Source organism: Leptosomus discolor, chromosome 18 (assembly GCF_034619465.1).
Source record: "Leptosomus discolor isolate bLepDis1 chromosome 18, bLepDis1.hap2, whole genome shotgun sequence".
NCBI lineage: Eukaryota > Metazoa > Chordata > Aves > Leptosomiformes > Leptosomidae > Leptosomus > Leptosomus discolor.
In genome coordinates, this window is record NC_141408.1 from 10,745,297 (window position 1) to 10,762,605 (window position 17,309).

A 17,309-nucleotide genomic window follows, 5' to 3' on the forward strand; every position below is an offset into this window, starting at 1 on the left:
GGGCCGGGCTGTGGGATGTTGCAGCTGCCCGTGCTAACTGTCCTCTGCTGGAGAGCTCTGATCTGGAGAGGAGGGTGATGGTGGCTTTTGAACTTGGGAGTCACCACTTACCTACTTCTACAAAATTCCATGTTGGGAGTCAGATGAGAGGGGCAGCCTTCAGAATGATGGTCTTTCCTGCCTCTCCTCAGACTGCTTTTGGGGTTGTCTGGGCAGCTGAATCTCTTGTTTCTGGGTCACAAACGGTAAAACAGCCAAGCTCAGCAAGGGCTGGAGGTTGCTGTGGCTTGCAGCATGCGGCGTGATCATTGCCTAATCCCAGAGGCGCCGTGCACGTATGAGGGTGGGCAAGAGGGGCTGCAGGGCTGCAGACCCAGAGGGTCACCCCAAGTCGAAAATACAGCAGGTTGGCCGTCTCAAACAGTCCTGGGACTGGACACAGCTTTTCTTGTCCCGAGCCAGCTGGTGTTGAAAAACTCTGGCCTGCGCTGTCCTATGGTGTCAGAAACCACATTCTGGGCCTGTCGATGAGTTACTGTTGTTCTGAAGCAGGGGGAAAAGCTAATTTCTCCATGGAAATGAAATTACATGCTTTCTCTGAACTTTGATCCCTGGGTGATCCGAATCTGTCCTGTCTGCCCAGGCTGAGCAGATGGAGCAGAGGAAACATCAGGTGCTGGAACTGAGCCCCAGCTGCCGGGGGAAGGGCAAGAAGTCCACATTGCGACAAGTTGGAGATGATGCCACACGGCTGGAGATCTGGATCCATCCCTCCCACCCCCGCTCCTCCCAGGGCCACGAGTCCGGCAGGGATTCTGAGCAGGACAATGGTCTTGGGAACCTCAGCCCCAGCGACGTGAGTACTGCAGGAGGCGGCAGTTGGCTTTGGTGTCATGTGTTTGGAATGCAGTGGAATGACACTGGATCTGTTTTGCTTTCCTGTTGCTAAATTTTCCAGTGTTTTGGCTTCCCCTATGGGAGCTGTGCCTGGGTCAGGCTGAGGAGCTGGTGACCTCGTGCCTCTCATGTTTAAGGCATGTTGTTACCATCCATTTCTTGGCAGCGTGTGCTGGCGTGGCTGATACGGAATAGGAGGGGCACAAACAGAAGATGCTGTAAAATGCCTCTGCTGAGGGCTGTAACTTGGATGAGGTTGCCAGTGGAAAATGAGGTCAGATGCTGAAGACCAGGGTTAACAGTGACCCTGTAAGTTCTGAGGCTTGTTCTGGAAGTGGGTCACTTGTGCCAGTGATTGGAGGTTTACACTGGCAATGTGAAAACCGTGGTTTTAACTTCCACTGTAGGTGTTACATTTGCGTTACTTGTTCTGCCGAGAGGCCAGGCTGGTGCCTTTCTTTTGCAAGGATAACAAAATAATTGACTAACAGTATCTCTCGTCAGTCTGAGCTGTGTACCTTGCAAGAGGAGCCCGAGTGAACTCTGTTTGTCAGGCACAGGAATGCAGGCGAAGGCAGTGGTGGTTGGGAGCTCATCCTCTAGGAATCCTTGCACTGCTTTGGCACATGCGGCTCGCAAGAGAACTTGCCAGGGAGCTCTGGGCTGCCTGTCCTAAAATGGCTGTTGAGGATGTGAGTTTAGCAGAACTGGGAAGACCTTCCCCGCATACTGCGGGGCACAGCGCTTCTCAAATACGATTGCACTTTTGTAACTGGTTTGTGACTTCAGCTGGGTGGAACTGGGATGAAGTCTTGGAGCTTTGAAAGATAAGCTCTGGCACGTAGCTGCAGCATTTTTGAGAGGTTACTGCCCTTGGTTGTTTTCCCTCTCCTCAGCTTCTCTTCTGGAGACCTTTGCTTCTTCGGCATCATTGAAAGGAATGTGCCAAGCTTTAGCCTCTCCATAAATCATTGATGAAGATGCTTTGACATTAAATGCTGTGAGTGTTTTTGAGGCACTAGGGTTTCTTTTTTGCAGCGCTCCCGTGTGAGGTCGTGTAACAGCCAGCAAAGCGGGGGGGCAGCGATGTCTTGTGGCTTGTAGCGCAGCACTGTTTGCTAGAGCTTGCCCTTGGTCTGTTTGCTGGGGGCTGTTCTCTCTGAAGTGCAGGTCGCTGGCAATGCCTGTACAGATTGTGTGTCTGATTACTGCCATTAGTCTTGATTTCTTCATCTCTTTGAAATGTTGGCTCGGGGAAAGCACGAGGTTTCTGGTCACCGAGAAGCCACACAATCAGAAATACAATGGCAAAAGGGCAGGGGGAGCTGAGGGCCCAGGTCTGGGCGCTGCTGGTTTTGGCAGCCAGGATATCTGTACTCGGGCTGCCTGGGCCTGCTGCGATGCAGCACGCCACTTGTTTTGGCACGACTGCTTACGGGGCTGTGCCGTGGCCGTGTCGCCGAACTGATCTGGGTTGAAAATAACGCAGTGAAAAGGAAACCTTAAATCTGTGTAACTGCCAGAGCTCCTGAGCTGTGAAGTTGTGTGCTGGATAAAGGCAACAGCTCTTCGGGAAGCTCTGGACTCCTTGCTTCTTGAAGCTATAGCCTCTTACCTTCTTCCTCGTGGCATTTCTAGGTGGTTTGCAGTTCTTTCTCTGGACAGCAGCGGAGCAGTCGGTGTGTTGCCACTGTGTGGCACTGTTTGGCCTCGGAAGGGCCCTGCCCGTGCCAGGGGCAGGCAGCAGCCCTCATCCTGGCAGCACCTCTGCCCCACATCCCCCAGCCGGGCGGAAGGGAACAGCTCTTCTCCCAGGGGATGTGTGCCAGTGCTTATGTGTCATTTTGGGGAAATGAGTCTAAATGTGTCATCGCCTCCTTGGTCCCTTCCTTGCCAGCTTTAGCCCTTGAAAAGGCTGAGGCAAGCCGTGGTCTTTTGTTTGTACTGGCAGCCGTGCTCTGCAGGTAGCTCCTCGGGCAGCGGTCTTTTATGGCGACTGTTCTGGGGCAGAGAAGGGAATTTTACAGGGTGGAACAGGAAAGTGTTCAGCTTCCAGAAGCAGATATAATACTGCAAGCATAGACCCTAACAGCTTTGGATGTGTGCTGGGGAGAAGTGTGGAAGAGAGGCTCCTTGCACCCTTCAGACAGAGGCTTTGCTTCAAACCCAGCCCAAGCCAAAGGTGACTGGTGTGTTTACTGTGGAGATGCTCGCTGTTTCACAGCTGACCAGAAATTGATTTGGGATGTTTTCTGTCCTCAGTGGTCGCTTTCTTCGTTGTGCAGTCAGTTAATGTGCCAGTCCTGTGTCGTGGCTCGCTTGGCAGGGAGATGCTGAACGATTACGCTCCCAGGACCTGCTGATGTGCGCGCTGTCCCCATCAGCCAGCAGAGAGTTTGCTCGGTCCGTGAGTGCGCATCACTTCTCAGGGCTGACTTTATTTTTCCTTCTGCAGCCCTATACAAAGATATAAACACCATTACTTTATTTCAGGGTTAGGAGCCATCTGAATGGAGTTCGTAAAGCGTGATGGCAAGTCTGCAGAAGGCCAGCTCGCGCTGCAGCCATTGCTGTGACGAGGGAAGGTGGTGTGCAGAGCTGGCTGTTTGCCTTGGTGCTCTGTGTTTAGGTGGGGGCTTGGCATGGCTGCTTCTTTCACGGTTTGCTACATTGCCTTTTCTAGGAAGATGCAGAACTGGAAGAATGTACCATCTGTCCCACACCAAGGGGCGTACATCTCTGTTCGGCCACTTCCTCAGTAACTGGATTTGGCGCTGCTGGCGTGTGAAGGGCATGGGGTGGTTTCAGAGCAAGCTGAAGAAGTGTTTGGGTTGCAGCCTGGCTGTTTTGTGCTTAGGGGTTTGTCCGTTATGCCCACAGCCTTTTGGGGTTTCATTCTGTGAATGGCTGTGCTCTGTGGTCTCTTGTACGTTACATGTTTCTAGGTGTGCAGTGGCAGGAGAGTCCAGGCTGACCCAGGGCCCTGCTTACTTGACAATATCCAGTCGCTTTGTGTGGGCTTCCAATAAGAAATGCAAAAAAGGAGGCTGGACCAACGAGTGGTTGTGTTGCTGGACAGGGCAAAGCGAGCTGGAGAGATGAGTCTCTGCCATTTCTTGTCTGCCACTGGTTTCATTTGCCGTGGGTCTGTATTGATCTTGAATCTGATAGCACTGTATGCAGCTTACTGTGCAGACTGTGAATTGGTAAAGTAAATGGGGCAAATGTGCTGTCAGTCTCTTGAGAAAGTGTTAATATTACACGGAGTTTGAGATTTTAATCACTCCTGTCAGGAAATGCTGAGTTAAGGTTCCCACAGTTGCTATGGCCTGCTGCCTGTGCTCTGCAGTAGATACTTCCTTGTGTTATCACGCAGCGTGCATGCACTAATAAAGATTACTCCATAGCAGCAGCTATGATTATAGGGAAGAGAAGTTTTTGCTTGGCAAGACAGTAACTGAATAGTACTTCTCTCCAGATGTCTGAATACTTCAGCATCATTAAAGAATTAAGTCTCCTGGCCTCTTTGTGAGAGGTCAATCTTGTAGAGCTATCAAAAGTTTGGGAGGGCCACCCAAAAAAGCTCTTAGGAGAGCTAAGACCAGAGTCAAGATCTGCTGTCTCAGCCCTGTCTGTTGACTGCGGGAACCTTCCCGTTTCCCCCCAGCCTGCTGGTTAGGGGCAGAGGTGTTGCATTTGCCTGGTGCTGGGTGCCCGTGAAACAACCACCCCTTTGCAGTAGCAGGGAAATTGTGGTGGAATCATTAGCTCTGAAGTTCAGAGCATGTTTTAACCTCCATTTCTTGACACAGGCTTTCTTCTCAGCAGCAGGGAGTATGGACAGTGCATCAAGGTTTCCACAAGTGAGCAGTAAATACCACTAGGAGGCCTGCTGAAAAAAAAGATGTCAACCCTCAATAGGTTGAATACAGAGGGCTTCTTACTTTCGTGTTTTTCCTTTGTTACCTACTGTACTTGTCTTGGAAGCTTATTATCCGTACCAGTGTCACGCTGGGCTGGTAGTGGGTGTGAGCAGCAGGAGGCAGAGCAGCGATGTCGGAGCTGTAGGAGCTGTAAGCAGTGTGTATCTTCGGGTGATTGTTTGTATTTTCTTTCAGATGAGTAGTGTTGTCTCTTTCGGACATCTTCCGTCTCCCAAGTCCTAGAAAATCAGATGAGCACCAAGCGTGGGGAAGTGGTCCTCTGCAGCTGGATGAGGGTGCTGTCTTCTCCAAGCAGCAGAGGGTGTGAGAGCTGTCCCGCTTTTTTCCCCTCTAGGTCAGGATTCGGCTAACTGGGAACTTATCCAGCGATGTCTGGTTGGGGCTATCTCCGCAACTTACTGTGATTAGTTTCTTTCCGAGATGAGACATCTCTAAGGTTTCTCACCTTCTGTCTTTCTCAGTTCTTCTTGCCTGCTTGCTTTTATTTCTGACTTTGCCTGCCTCACCTGTGCACCATGATGCTGCGTCCACTTGCCCTTCTGCAGCCCAGTTGCAGTCCAAGGCTGGAGAAGGCACTTTTGGGCATGCCTGTGCATCCAGGAGCGCTGGGGAGTCCTCGGGGCTGCCCAAGCCACTGCCTCAACAGAGGCCATGTGTCCTTAGTGAAAAGGGTCACTGTCCCAGTCAGCTCCTGTGTGTTTCACATCCGTTTTTCCTTGGTGGCGTTTGTTGTTTCTGCTTGTTCCTCTTGGGCAGCAGCCTCTCGGGTGACGGGGCTGTCTCCTTCTCCTGGCTGGTTTCAGTCAGTGCAGTTTTTTTGTCTGGGGGAGCTGTCTTTTGGGCTCTGCATCTGGAGAAGATTGCTTCTAGGGAGAGATGGCATACATGTTAGCCTGGTAGCGGTTTTTGGTGGGGGTTTCTTGGCTGTTTTGCCCCATTGGCCTGTCCTTTGCTTGGACCAGTCACATGTGGGAGTGGTAGTGACTTGTGTTCAGAGTTGGGGTTACCCTGATGTCACTGCCTGTGGTCCCTAAGAGCATCTGGTTTGTTAAAAGGCTGTTGTAGTGTGAGCTGGGTGTCTGTGGGCATGGCCCAGCTTGGCTTGTGCAAATATACCACAGAGGCACTCCTGTTTTCTGAGAGCAGCTCCCTTCACTCTGCTCTTTTCTCACCTTGTGACTCTTTTCCATTACACGTGACTAGAAATAAGTGACATGCAAAAGTGGAAATAATGTATTTCTGTAATGATGGTTGTTCTTCCATATAGGTGCATGCATAAGAGGCTGCTTGGGGAACTCGTCATTTCTGGGGTGTCTGTCCCAGAGTCTGCTGCCAGGCTGGTGGGAGCATTTATCCGCACTGCCAGCGCGGCTGGGTGGTTTTTCTCAGGACAATGAAGGATTGATCTTTTCTATTCCAAGCAGGCTTTTATGAATAATCCCTGCTGGCTGAAGTACAGGGCTCCCTCATTTGCTACCTCCCATGGTGTCAGGTGGGCAAAGTGCTCAGAATGGTCCTTTTTTAGGAGCCTCTGATCTGGAGAATAAGTCTGGGAGGCTGGGGCTGTGCCTCTGGTTTAGATGGGCAGTGTGAAAGCGCAGGCTTGCCTGCCTTCCCCCTGCTGCTGGGATGTGACTCCCCAAAAGAGTAACCCCCCAGGCTGCACACGATTCCCTGGAAGCCTGTGCTGACTTCTTGTGTGCTTCCAGGAGTTTTTTGCCCTGCCGATATATGTGTGTGGAGGGGTTGGAAACCACTAGACCAGCAATGCCTGGAGGTGCCCAGCAGGTTGTCTGCTGAAGCCTGTTAAACACCTGAGCCACACCACAGCAGTGGTGTTGGTGTCCCCCCTCCCTTTGGGGACACACCAGGAAGTGTCCCTTTGGTTTTCCTCAGCGCACGAGCCGCTAGCGGGATACACAGGCGTTCTTGCAGCAAGGCCTTGGGTCAGGCTGCCGTCGGTGCCGTGCCACAGGAAGGCGCCTTGTGTGAAGTCAGGAAGTTTGTCTCCTCTAGGGTTAGGTGCTCTCTAGTACTTGATGTGAGCGATCCCGTCTGTGGTCTGTTGCCCTTGCTGTCAAGGGAAGGCAGTGCTTCCCCTCCAGCCTGCCGCTTGTTGCTCTGTTGAATCCACACCTCTGCAGTGCTGCGAGCCTCTGCTGAGCATCCCCTGCGGCACTAAAACAAGCAAAGAAGCTCTCTGGGGCGGCAATGCTAGGCGCTATAATCGGCTAAAGGCTGCCCTTCCTTATTTCTGACCTTTATGCACCACCCACAGGAAAAAGCTGCAAGGCACGTTGCGTCCTTAATTTTTGTGCCTAGAGCAGGACTTGAGAGGGAAAAACCTGGAGTTCCCTCTGTCCTGTCCAGGCAGCCTCCTTTCCTCACCCCCGCAAGCTTGCAGGAAGCTGTTGGGTTTGGTTACTCATTCGTGGAGGTCAGGACTAGGTCTGGGGTTTTTTTCCTTTGTGTTTAGGAAACAGTTTACAAACTGTTTTGAGCGCAGGGGAGCTGGTGGCGTGCGAATGGGACTTCTCAGCCTCTTTACTGCTGGACTTGTGTTAATTCTCTGCCCTGCCTCCTCTTCTGTAATCTCTTTCTTGGTTGGCAGCGTGAGTACTTCTGAGATCTTTCCCCAGCCTGTAGCTCCTCCACCTCCTAATATGACCTCGGTCACCAAACCACCTTGGGGCTTTATTTTTACTCTAGCCGTTTTATTTCACGCGGTAAGGTTGGTTTCTTTCCCCTAGCAGTGAGAAGACTGCTCTAGGGAGGAAGTAAAAGAGTGCCAGGCTGCAGTTGAAACTGGTTAAACATGAAAACCACACTCCTAGCCTCTCTGGGTTTGAGACGTGACATTCAGCCATGCAAGCTTAGCACTGGCTTTTTTTTTGCCCGCCAGTTGTGCACCCTCCCTGCTCGCACTTAACTGCTTTTTTTTTTTTTTTTTTTTTTTTAATAAACTCTTTTATTTTAAAATGCTGGTAAAAACCTTCTCAGCTGCAGATCCCACATTAGCAATCCAACCAGAATCGCTGTTGCACCTTGCCCGGCCTTGTGGTTTTCCGTGGAGGCGCGGTGCTGCTCCGCTAAAGCTCCTGGAGCTCGGCAGAGCTCCCAGAGCCTGGTTACCGCTTCAGCCTGTGCACGCATGTCGTGTAGAACCCACATGTTGCTTCCCAGTGCAACTTGACCTTTTGTCACTACCCAGAAAGTGAAGGCTAAGCTATCGGTAAGAGTTTCCAGAAGTTGGTGTTGATCTTTTGGGTGTGGGTTTTTTTTTTTTTTTTTTTTCCTTTTCTTTTTAGACCATGTTGGTGGTTTTATTTAACTATAAAGAACAAGGCAGGGGCTAATGTTACTTGACTGGGAGAGACAGAGACATGTTCTCCTTCCGGTAACAGGCATCTGGTGCTAATGTGTGTAGAAGTATCGTGGTGGATCAGAGGTGGGAGCACTACAAGGACATCAATGAGTTATGCCTGTGTGAGGGGCTTTGCTATATCCCAGTGCTCAGAGAGGCTGCGGTGAGGGGAGCGAGACATCAAGTTCCAACAAGCTTCTCATGCTCTAAAACCAAGTACAATCATCCAGAAACCGCCTTTCCCTGTCAGTCACTCTTTCCTCATTTCCTCTCCTGCTGGTGCTGATCAGCCGGGGATTTGTGTGTAACCAAACCGCCTCCTGCTGCTGCACATTAGTCCTTTCTCGTGGCAGCGGATTTGATGATCCCGGCACTGCAGAGTGGTACTGGGAGGGAGCGTTTGCACTTCAGATGAGAATACTGACAGAATTGGCAGTACTGGAAATGAAGGAAATAAAATGCCCAATAGCAGGGTTGGGGAATTTCCCAGAGCAGGGTATGGGCTGTAGACTGTGATTTCTCCTGAGCTTTTTTTTTTTTTTGTTGTTAGTCTAACCTTGATCTTTGTCTGAAGTTGGCCCAGGTCAACTTTTTCTGCTGTGTGTTGTACGCTTTTTGGGATGGGCACCTCAGTTTCCATAGCCAAACCTCTTAATTCTGCCATGGGGAATGCTTATTTCTCTTCAGTGTTGCATGAGCCGTTTCCAGACTGGCTTCGTAACCACTGTGGAGGTGGGTATTAGGAAAGAAACTTCCTTCCGGAGGATCAGGGAGTGGAACCTGCTGGAATCTGTGTCATTTCCCCTGTCCTTGGCTCTACTCTTCCCCGGCATATTTCATTGCTGCATGATTTAAAGCGGAGAGAGAGATGCCTTCGTGCCCTGTGTTACACTGGGCGGGTAGAAGCGAAGGCTCCAGAATTGCTCCGGGAATACGTCAGGGTGGACAACTACCTCCAGGCTGTGGGAGCCTGGGACACAGGCTGGCTGGGAGTGGCTGCCGTTGTCCCTGCCGGTGAGCGTGGCTGGGAGAGCGGGAGCGTGAAGATTGCGTGCGATAATGCTGTCATTCTTCTGGAAGGCTCTGTCTCTGCTCAGTCTGTTGTCCAAATGTCTTCTCTGTTGGCCTAACTCCATCCTAAGCCTTTCAGGGTTAGGTCTCTTCAGTCTTCACCCTTCTTAATTTCTCATATTATCTCCCTCCTTCGTGCTTTAACCCCACAAATAATCCACTCTGGAGTAGGGAAGAAGGCTGACAACACCCTGAGCTACATTAGCAGGAGATCTCTTATGACCAGAACTCATCACACGTTTCTTAGTGTCAGTTTTCTATCGCAGGAAGGGGATGCTGTTTACTCCTGGCAAATGTGTTTTGAGTAAAAGCTGCATTTTGCTGGTTGGGGCTGCTTCAGTGCGCAGCACGTGGCCTCTTCTTACCTGCTGGACAAAGAACGGCTCTGCCCGGGTCATCTCGCTTTCAGTGCTTAACCAGATGCAGCCTGGAAGAGCTGAGCTTGTATCCTAAACGACCTGCAGCACCAGAGCCAATTTATGAAAAGTTTTGTGTTGAAAGTTAACTTGATATCTCAGCTGAGGACTCTCTGGCGTGTTTGCGTAGATTCATGGAGTTTATGGCCAGCAGGGACCATTAGATCATCTAGTCTGATCTCCTGTATATCACAGGTCCTTAAATTTCACCCTGCTACTCCTGTATAAAGCCAAATAACTTGTGTTTGGCTAAAGCGAGACTTCCAGAAAGACGTCCAGGCTTGAGAATCCACCCTTTTCCTGGGGAGCTCGTTCCAGTGATAATTGCACTGGTTCTGAAACGCTTATACCTTATTTCCAGCGTGAACGCTCCCAGTTTGTTCTTGGGCTTTGCTATTTTGTGAGTGTAAAGAGCCCTTAAGTACCACAGAGGCGCTTCGCGCCCTGCCATCAAATCGCCTCCTAGTCTTTTTTGATACACCGAACAGATTGAGCTGTTTAAGCTTTTCACTGCGAGGCATCCTTTCTAGCCTTTGAATTGCTTTTATGGCTGTTTTCTGGACCCTTTCCAATTTCTCAGCATCCTTTTAAAATAAGGGCACTAGGACGGGCTGCAGTATTTCAGTGTCAGCCTCGCCAGCGCCGTATATAGACGTAAATCTGCTGTCCAGTGCCTGCTCTCTGCTCGTACATCTAAGGGACGCGTTAACCCTTGTCACTGGACGTTGCATTGGGAACTTAGCCGCTGTAGTCCCTAGAGCCTTTCTGGAGAAGCTGCCTCAGGCACGGTCTCCCGAAGTCTTAATTTTACATGATCCCAGATGCATAACGTGATATTTGATGCTGGAAAACCCCAGGTTTTGAAGCGATTGTAATAACCTTGTGTGAACACGCTGTCGCCGTCGTTATTTACTGCTGCGTTCACCTTTCTGTCACAGGCAGTTTGACAGCAGGATTTGCTTTCAGTTTGTTGATTAAAAGCGTTGTTAGTGAGTCTCTACCAGCCTCTTTCCATCCAGTTCAGTGAGGGTCCCTGAAGACTGCTGCTTTTTAAGAGGTTGCTTAATCGGTTTTTAAATCTATTTAATGGTAACATCTTTTTCAAGAATGTTGCGTATTACTAATTTATAGAAACCAAACTTAGATACAAGTTTGGTTGAAAAGGAAATAACATGCATATAAATACTCTGTTCAACCTGATTTCATTAGATTGCAAGTTCTACTAGTAAATTCATTATTTAATAATGTTAAATTTATTTGTAGGTCAGATGTTTGTTTCGGAGCCAGTGAAGCTTCCGCTGCTTGATTCTTACGTTACTAAAGTGCACAATTTTCTTGCTCATGTTTCTCATCTCGCCTGCTGTCTGCAGTGGTGAAGGGAAAAATCAAAAGCTCATTGGTTTTGCTGGGGGGCTTCTTAAATGCCTCCTCTTCTCTTGCTGGGCTGCTGACTTGCAACCATCTTATAGCTATGATATGTGTCCTGACGCTGTAGCTGCTGCAGTCCAAAAGATCAGGAAGCTGCAGGAGTGTCTTAAGGTCTCTTTACCTGGAAATGAATTTTATATGCCTCGAGGCCACAATACATCAGGGTTCCCTCTTTCTTCCGTGTCACAGCAAATCGGGTTTTACGTTTGTGCAGTGTCTGATGTTACGTATCAGGATTCTCACTGGAATTGCTTCTAATGCTACAGAAATTAATCCGTTTCAGGGCAGGGCATTGTGACTGCTGAACGGAAACCTGCACTAGAACATGTGGCCAGAAGAAGCCAAGGCGAGCTCGGTATCCATTTGTGGTTGCAGGTGGTATATGAAGAGGGGAATGATTATGGTGATTAGCCCAGCTGGAATTTGCCCACAGCTCTGTGGGTACCTTGTAAATACTGCAAAAATGCCAGACAACCTTAATAGCCCTTTTGTCTCGTCTCCTTTATGTCGGTAGCCATTGGCACAAAGCGCTTTCCACCAGCACTTTGTTGCAATTGCACCTGTAACAGTAAAAACCTCCTCCTGGTGTCTTGCCAGTCGAGCCTGCTGCAGCATCTTGGGTTTTTCCGGAAGCTCTGTATCGGTGCTCGGTGTTATTTCGGTGAGATACTGCCATGGAAAACATCAGCCAGAGCTGTGCCTTGCAACTTTGGGATGGCGTGGGGTGAAGGCTCAGGCTCGTATTTGTAAAGCCATCTCCAGGGGAGGTGGTGGGCTCAGTGCTGTTGCTGGGTGGGGTGGTGTAAAGCTCTGAAGGAGCTGCCTGCAGAAGAGAGGAATAATCTTAATAGTTAATGTGGTATATCTGGCCCTTGAGCTGGGAGTGAGAATATGGCACGGTTTGGGTGTCTGAACGTTATTTCATACAGTTCTCAGCAAGGAATCTGCGCCTGGAAAAGCCTGGCTGCCCAAGAAACCCTGAAAATATTTGGGATGAGTGTGGTACGTGTTTTGGAGCAGAGCTGTGTGGCTCTGTGGTCTGTATCCCAACCCCTTGTCACTGAGGAGACCCCTAGACTCAGGAGAACGTCCTGCTGTGCTCCAGTCCCTTCCACTCCGGTGGAGACAGCGCGTTTGTTACAGGCAGTTTTGCATCTGGTCTCTTGATTAATGGACTTGTCTTTTGCAGCCTATTTTGACTTTGACACCGCTTTCTGCTCCGCAGATGCTTTGCTGATGTTGAAGAAAGTTTGCCTCATTTGATAAAGACCAGATCCTGAAATTTACTTCCAAACCTGAAGTAACAATTTTTAACTTGAAATGCTTTTTCCCCAGGAGTCGCTGCTCCAGAATCCTTCCCTTATTTGGTGCCTCCTTCACAGCTGGGCCTGATGCTCAGGTGCCAAAGCTCTGTGCACTCCTCGCTGTGAGCCAAATGGGTCCGTGCTGGGTTCAAGCACAGCAGCGCTGCTTCCCGGCCTGGATTGTGGCACTCCTTTTCCTGCGCACCCCGGTGGCATTTCCAGTGTTTCTGTGCTGGGGTGGGAGACACTGTTCTCAAACCCGTTTTGGTCAGTGCACGGTCTCTTGAGGTTGGGTCTTGCTTTTTTTCTTTTCTGGCTCAGGACATGACAAACCTTTCCTGAAGCTGTCTGACCGCCTCTGGTCTGCGTGTTGTCAGGACGTACTCCTCGTGGCCTCTTGGTGGTTTGGGCTGGCTGTTCCAGGACTGTTGCTATCTCTGCACTTAGCTGCTCCGCGAGAAGTTGTTAGTCACTGTTGATTTCTTCCATGGTAACAAATCCAGTTTGGTTGGCGGTGCGGTGTGTGAATGCTCCCCAAGCAGCAGTGGGCTGGTTCCTCTGGTGAGGTTGCCTCTTCCCAGGTGGATTTAGTCTGTCTGCACATGCTGACTCATGACAGCCGAAACAGCTGTTTTCAGCTTCAGGCACTACTGTGTGCAGGGACCCCTTCTTCTTCTTGACAGCTGGTTTGTTTTTATAACTAATGCCTTCACTATATGCTCATAACTTCCCTATCTGTGATGCCCGTTTTTCAACGGGAAGGGCCAAAATCCATTTTTTGACATAGTTTCATTGTTGAATAAGCCTTGCTTGGTGGACTCTTCCCAAGCAACCAAGTGGGACCAGCCAGATTTGGTTCCCCGTCCCAAGGAGCCAAGCTGCCTGCGAGGGGCAGCAATGTTAGCGCGCAGGGAGCCCTGTCTTCCCCTGACAGCGCTACAAGGGCCGTTTTCAGGGAACCTTTGGAGGTGGCCACCCTTGGACTGCACAGTGAGTGAGATGAAGGCAAGGAGTTGTTGCAGGTCTCATGCTAGCACTGTCAGGGTAGCGAGCGCGCTTTTGGGGAAGTCTTCCTCTCTGCTGTGTGAATGCAGAACAGCAGGTGACTGTGGAAGTCGCTGTTTCTCTCTCACCGTGAGAAGTAACGTTTGATGGGAGGAGCAGGGAGGGCTCCCGGAGACTGAGGGACAGGTGAGTCACTAGAGAAAGAGTCATTCAGAGAAAAGCCCAGTCAAAGCAGCCCATGGCCTTAGTGTGAACTCGGAGATGAAAGGTCCAAAGTTAAGTGATGAGCTCATCAAAACCTTGAGGCAGTGAAACAAAAAGTAATGAAAGAAGCACGAGAGGTGCCTGCTTGAGATGCCACAGTGCTGGGGCACACAGGTCTCTGCCTGGGCTTGCTGTGTTCGTGCTTAAGTTGGCAAGAGGTATGAAACATACTGCTTTCCTAGAGGCAGGTAACCTGCTTCCCTTGAAAAACAATTCCAGACGTATATACGTGCACGTATCTGAGCCCCAGTTCAGCACTGGTTCCTGTGGAGTGTAACTGGTTAGTCCTTGGGATTGCAAGTGAAAAGGCTGAGCATGAAATTTGCTCTGAGAAGATGGGGGTGAAGCCGAGGTCCTGGCGAGCCCTCCCGGAGCTCTGTGGGAACGCTGTGGGCACGTCCCTGCTGAGCGTGGGCGTCACTTTCTATTCAAGGTGGGGAGGTTTAACGGTACTCCCCCGCTGCCAGGAAAGGCGTACGGGGATTGCAGGGTGAGCGCTCCCGGGGCTGCGGGTGAATGTGGGCCTTGGAGAAAAACTTCTGCCCCAATTTCTTCTTTCCCTTATGTGAAGTCTGTTGATCAGCTTTGTGACAGGCTTTCCAGTGCAGATGGATCAGGCCGCGAGCTCCTGCTCTTTTCCATCAAAGAGCACAGAGCACGGACCCCCTCCTTCAGCTCTTGCAGGCTGCAGCAGCACATGGGCTCGCTGTGGGTCAGAGCACTGCCCAGCACCCCACCGATGCTCTTGCACCTGAGCTGAGGGCTCAGACTGGCTAGGCCGTGTCTCTGTCAGGGTATGTGACTGCAGCCTCCACAAGCTGTTGCCTGGAAAAAAAAGTACGCGCGAAAGGTTTCAAGCTCTGAGCTACCTTGGTGTCCTAAGGAGGAGGGCGGAGAAGCAGCTATATCCCAACTTTGCTGGCAAAGCAAGTACGGGCTTTGCTGTGCTGTCCCAGTATTCCCCAGTCTCTTCTGGGTTTCATCTGCAGAGTTAATAAAATGGTGGCAAATAAAGTCAAGTTCCAGTGGAAAGGGCTCTTTAGGGCAGCAGTAAAATAGTGAGTAAGCAAGAACCCCTTGCTGCGGGGGCCAGTTTAATTGGTCTGGCTTGTTTTATGAGACAGGTTTTATGTTGAAACTCGCACATGGCCCAGGAGCGACTCTGCAGCAGGGCATCATTCTCCTGCATGGATCCTCCGGGAATGCAGCCCGGGTTAATTACACCGAACCGAGCAATCGCACCTCGCGCAGCAGCTGGCATAAGTCACGGTGTGAGCCGAGGGGTTCAGCAAACGAGGGTGGGAGGTAGTTCCAGAGCTAGGGCTGCCTGTGATCACTGTCCCCTGCAGCCAGGCCCGGCGGGGAGCTCGGTGCTGCCAGGAGGCACCGGCCGGTGGCCGCCTTGCACCTTCTCACGTGCACCTGGTCAGGCATTGCCGCGGCCCTGCCTGGTAACCTCGTCCTCCCTCTGCGTGTCTGATCCCCCTTGGAAATGGAAGTGGCGTCGCTGACCTTTGTAGAGGGGTTCAAGATATAAAGATCTCGTGCGCGCGGGAGCAGAGCGGTGGTGCTCTGGGTCGTTCCTGGTCAGCGTCTCCCCGCGCGGTGCTCGGAGCCTGGCTTTTCTCACCGCGCTGAGGCTGTGCAGGCGCGAGAGGAAAGCCTCTTGCTGTGGAGAAGGTAAGAGCGAGGCCAGTCCACTCCTAGTGTGACACAGCCACCTCCAGAGCCGGGCAGTGACTACTTACTCACCCACAGCCTTCTTCAAAGCTATTTAGATAAGGAGCGGGGAAGCCCAGAGCTCTGCTGAGCTAGCAGAGGTGGCTTAGAGCAGTAGCAAGTAATCGTTCAAGTCAGGTTTTGGCGTTACTGGACCTAAGCAGGGCAGGAAGCTGTCTTCACGCTGTGTGCTGCAGCCAGCTGCCCCTGTATCCCCTTAGCTCCCCGTTGCTCTGGTAGCTCAGTAGCAGCACTGGTACTGCAGGCTTTCAGAGGCTTTTCTGATACATCTGAACACCAGCTCCCTCTCCGCAATTGCCTCAGGCTGGAGTTAAAAGAAGGGGTGCAGCATCACCCCAATACCCCCTTGCTTCCGAAAGCTGCTCCTGGCAGGGCACACGAACAAGCGCTCACAGCTTTGCTGCTGAACTTGCCGTGTTGGCTTCTCCGCAGGAAAGCGTTGGTGAGGACATCCCGTTCCTTCTCTGCGTTGACCAGTGGCTGCTCAGCCTCTGCTGCAGTCGCGGAGCACTGAACAAGTTGCTTCTGTTGGTTGTTTTTGTTTCATTTGGGTGTTTTTTGTTTGTTTGTGTTTTCTTCCACTGGTGGGAAACACTACTGGGAAACGCTGCCTTGGGGGGGGGCTCCTTTTGTATAACCCCTTGGGCTGCGCTGTGCTTCGAGCTTATGGGGTGCGGAGGAGGAGACCTTCGGCCGTGGGTGCCCGGGGTGCGGGTGCCCTGCGGGCAGGCAGCCCTGCGCGGGAGCGCGGGACCCGGCAGAGGGTGCTGTGTCTCCACCGCCTCTCCCCGCTCCAGCTCCAGCTGTTTGGCACTTGCCTGTGCCTGTGTGCATGATGTTTGTAAGAGTTTGGGCATGTCCATTTGGTTCCCATCTTCAGTGCCACCCCCAGCATCCAGGCCAGGTTCTTCTGTCACTGGGGACATTCTTAATTCACAGGAAATAGGAGAGAGTTTAATTGTTTTCTTCTCTCTTTTTTTTTTTTTTTTTTTTTTTTCCCATGCAGCTGAACAAAAGGTTCATCCTCAGTTTTCTCCATGCCCATGGGAAGCTGTTTACCAGGATTGGGTAAGTGTGCAGGATGTTTATTTTATTTTCCTACATTACAAGTCTTTTTGGAATTTAATATTGTTAGCAACTAAGCTGTGTTTGGAGCTGAGGGCACAGGGTGTGAATTCTTGCAGGCCTAGCCTCCTGGTTCTTATTCTCCTTACCCGCCCTCTGATCTACACTGGTTATTGTTTGGGCTTTTTCTTACCCCACCTCAAGGCCCAGTTCTGCCCGTGCACTGGTACCCTCTGGTGGAGGCAGAGCTCTGGTGGCTTATGTGCACACAGGAGGGACTAGAGGCTGTTTTTTCTCTCTCCCATCCACCTAACTGTTCTCCTTCCTCTTTGATTTCTGGGTTTAACCCCTCTCTTCCGTTCCTCCCTGCTTTTAGCCAGCAGAGAGGTGGCTCTGGGGGGCTCTCAGTGGCTGCTGCCTGCGAGAAGCACAAAGCCATCGAGGCAGAACGATGTAGTAGCTGAAAGCTGCCGTCCGGAGCGTGTCAAGGCAAGCCTTGCCCTTCATCTCCTCGCTGCCATTTCGGTGAAAGCCTCGTAGCTGAGAGCTGCCCTGGCTGCGGGAACTGGTTTGTACAAAGTGCCCTTGGCAATGGCTGTCAGGAACTGGTTTCAAGTAATTGAACAGCTCCCCTTGAAGCAAAGCAAGCCTGATTCAGGCCTGGGCTGAGATCCCAGCCTGGGGGACATCTTAATGACCCAGAGAGCAGAGCTCAGCCTCACAGCTGATGGGCTTCCCATGGAGCTGTCCCTGCTCCAGGACTGGACTGGCCCTTGCTGTCAGGGAATGGGGCGGCTGTATGGGGACAGCT

At 51.2% G+C, this 17,309-nt stretch overlaps 1 protein-coding gene across 4 annotated transcripts in view; it reads left to right on the forward strand.

Moving 5' to 3' along the window:
• Positions 1-17,309, forward strand: part of SMG6 (SMG6 nonsense mediated mRNA decay factor) — a 114,564-nt gene that overhangs the window by 9,345 nt on the left and 87,910 nt on the right. For all 4 annotated transcript variants that reach the window (XM_086475471.1, XM_086475472.1, XM_086475469.1 and 1 more), the window contains exons 8-9: positions 644-856; positions 16,440-16,501. In XM_086475471.1, the coding sequence (XP_086331597.1) occupies positions 644-856; positions 16,440-16,501 (275 nt within the window). The remainder of the gene's footprint in view (positions 1-643; positions 857-16,439; positions 16,502-17,309) is intronic.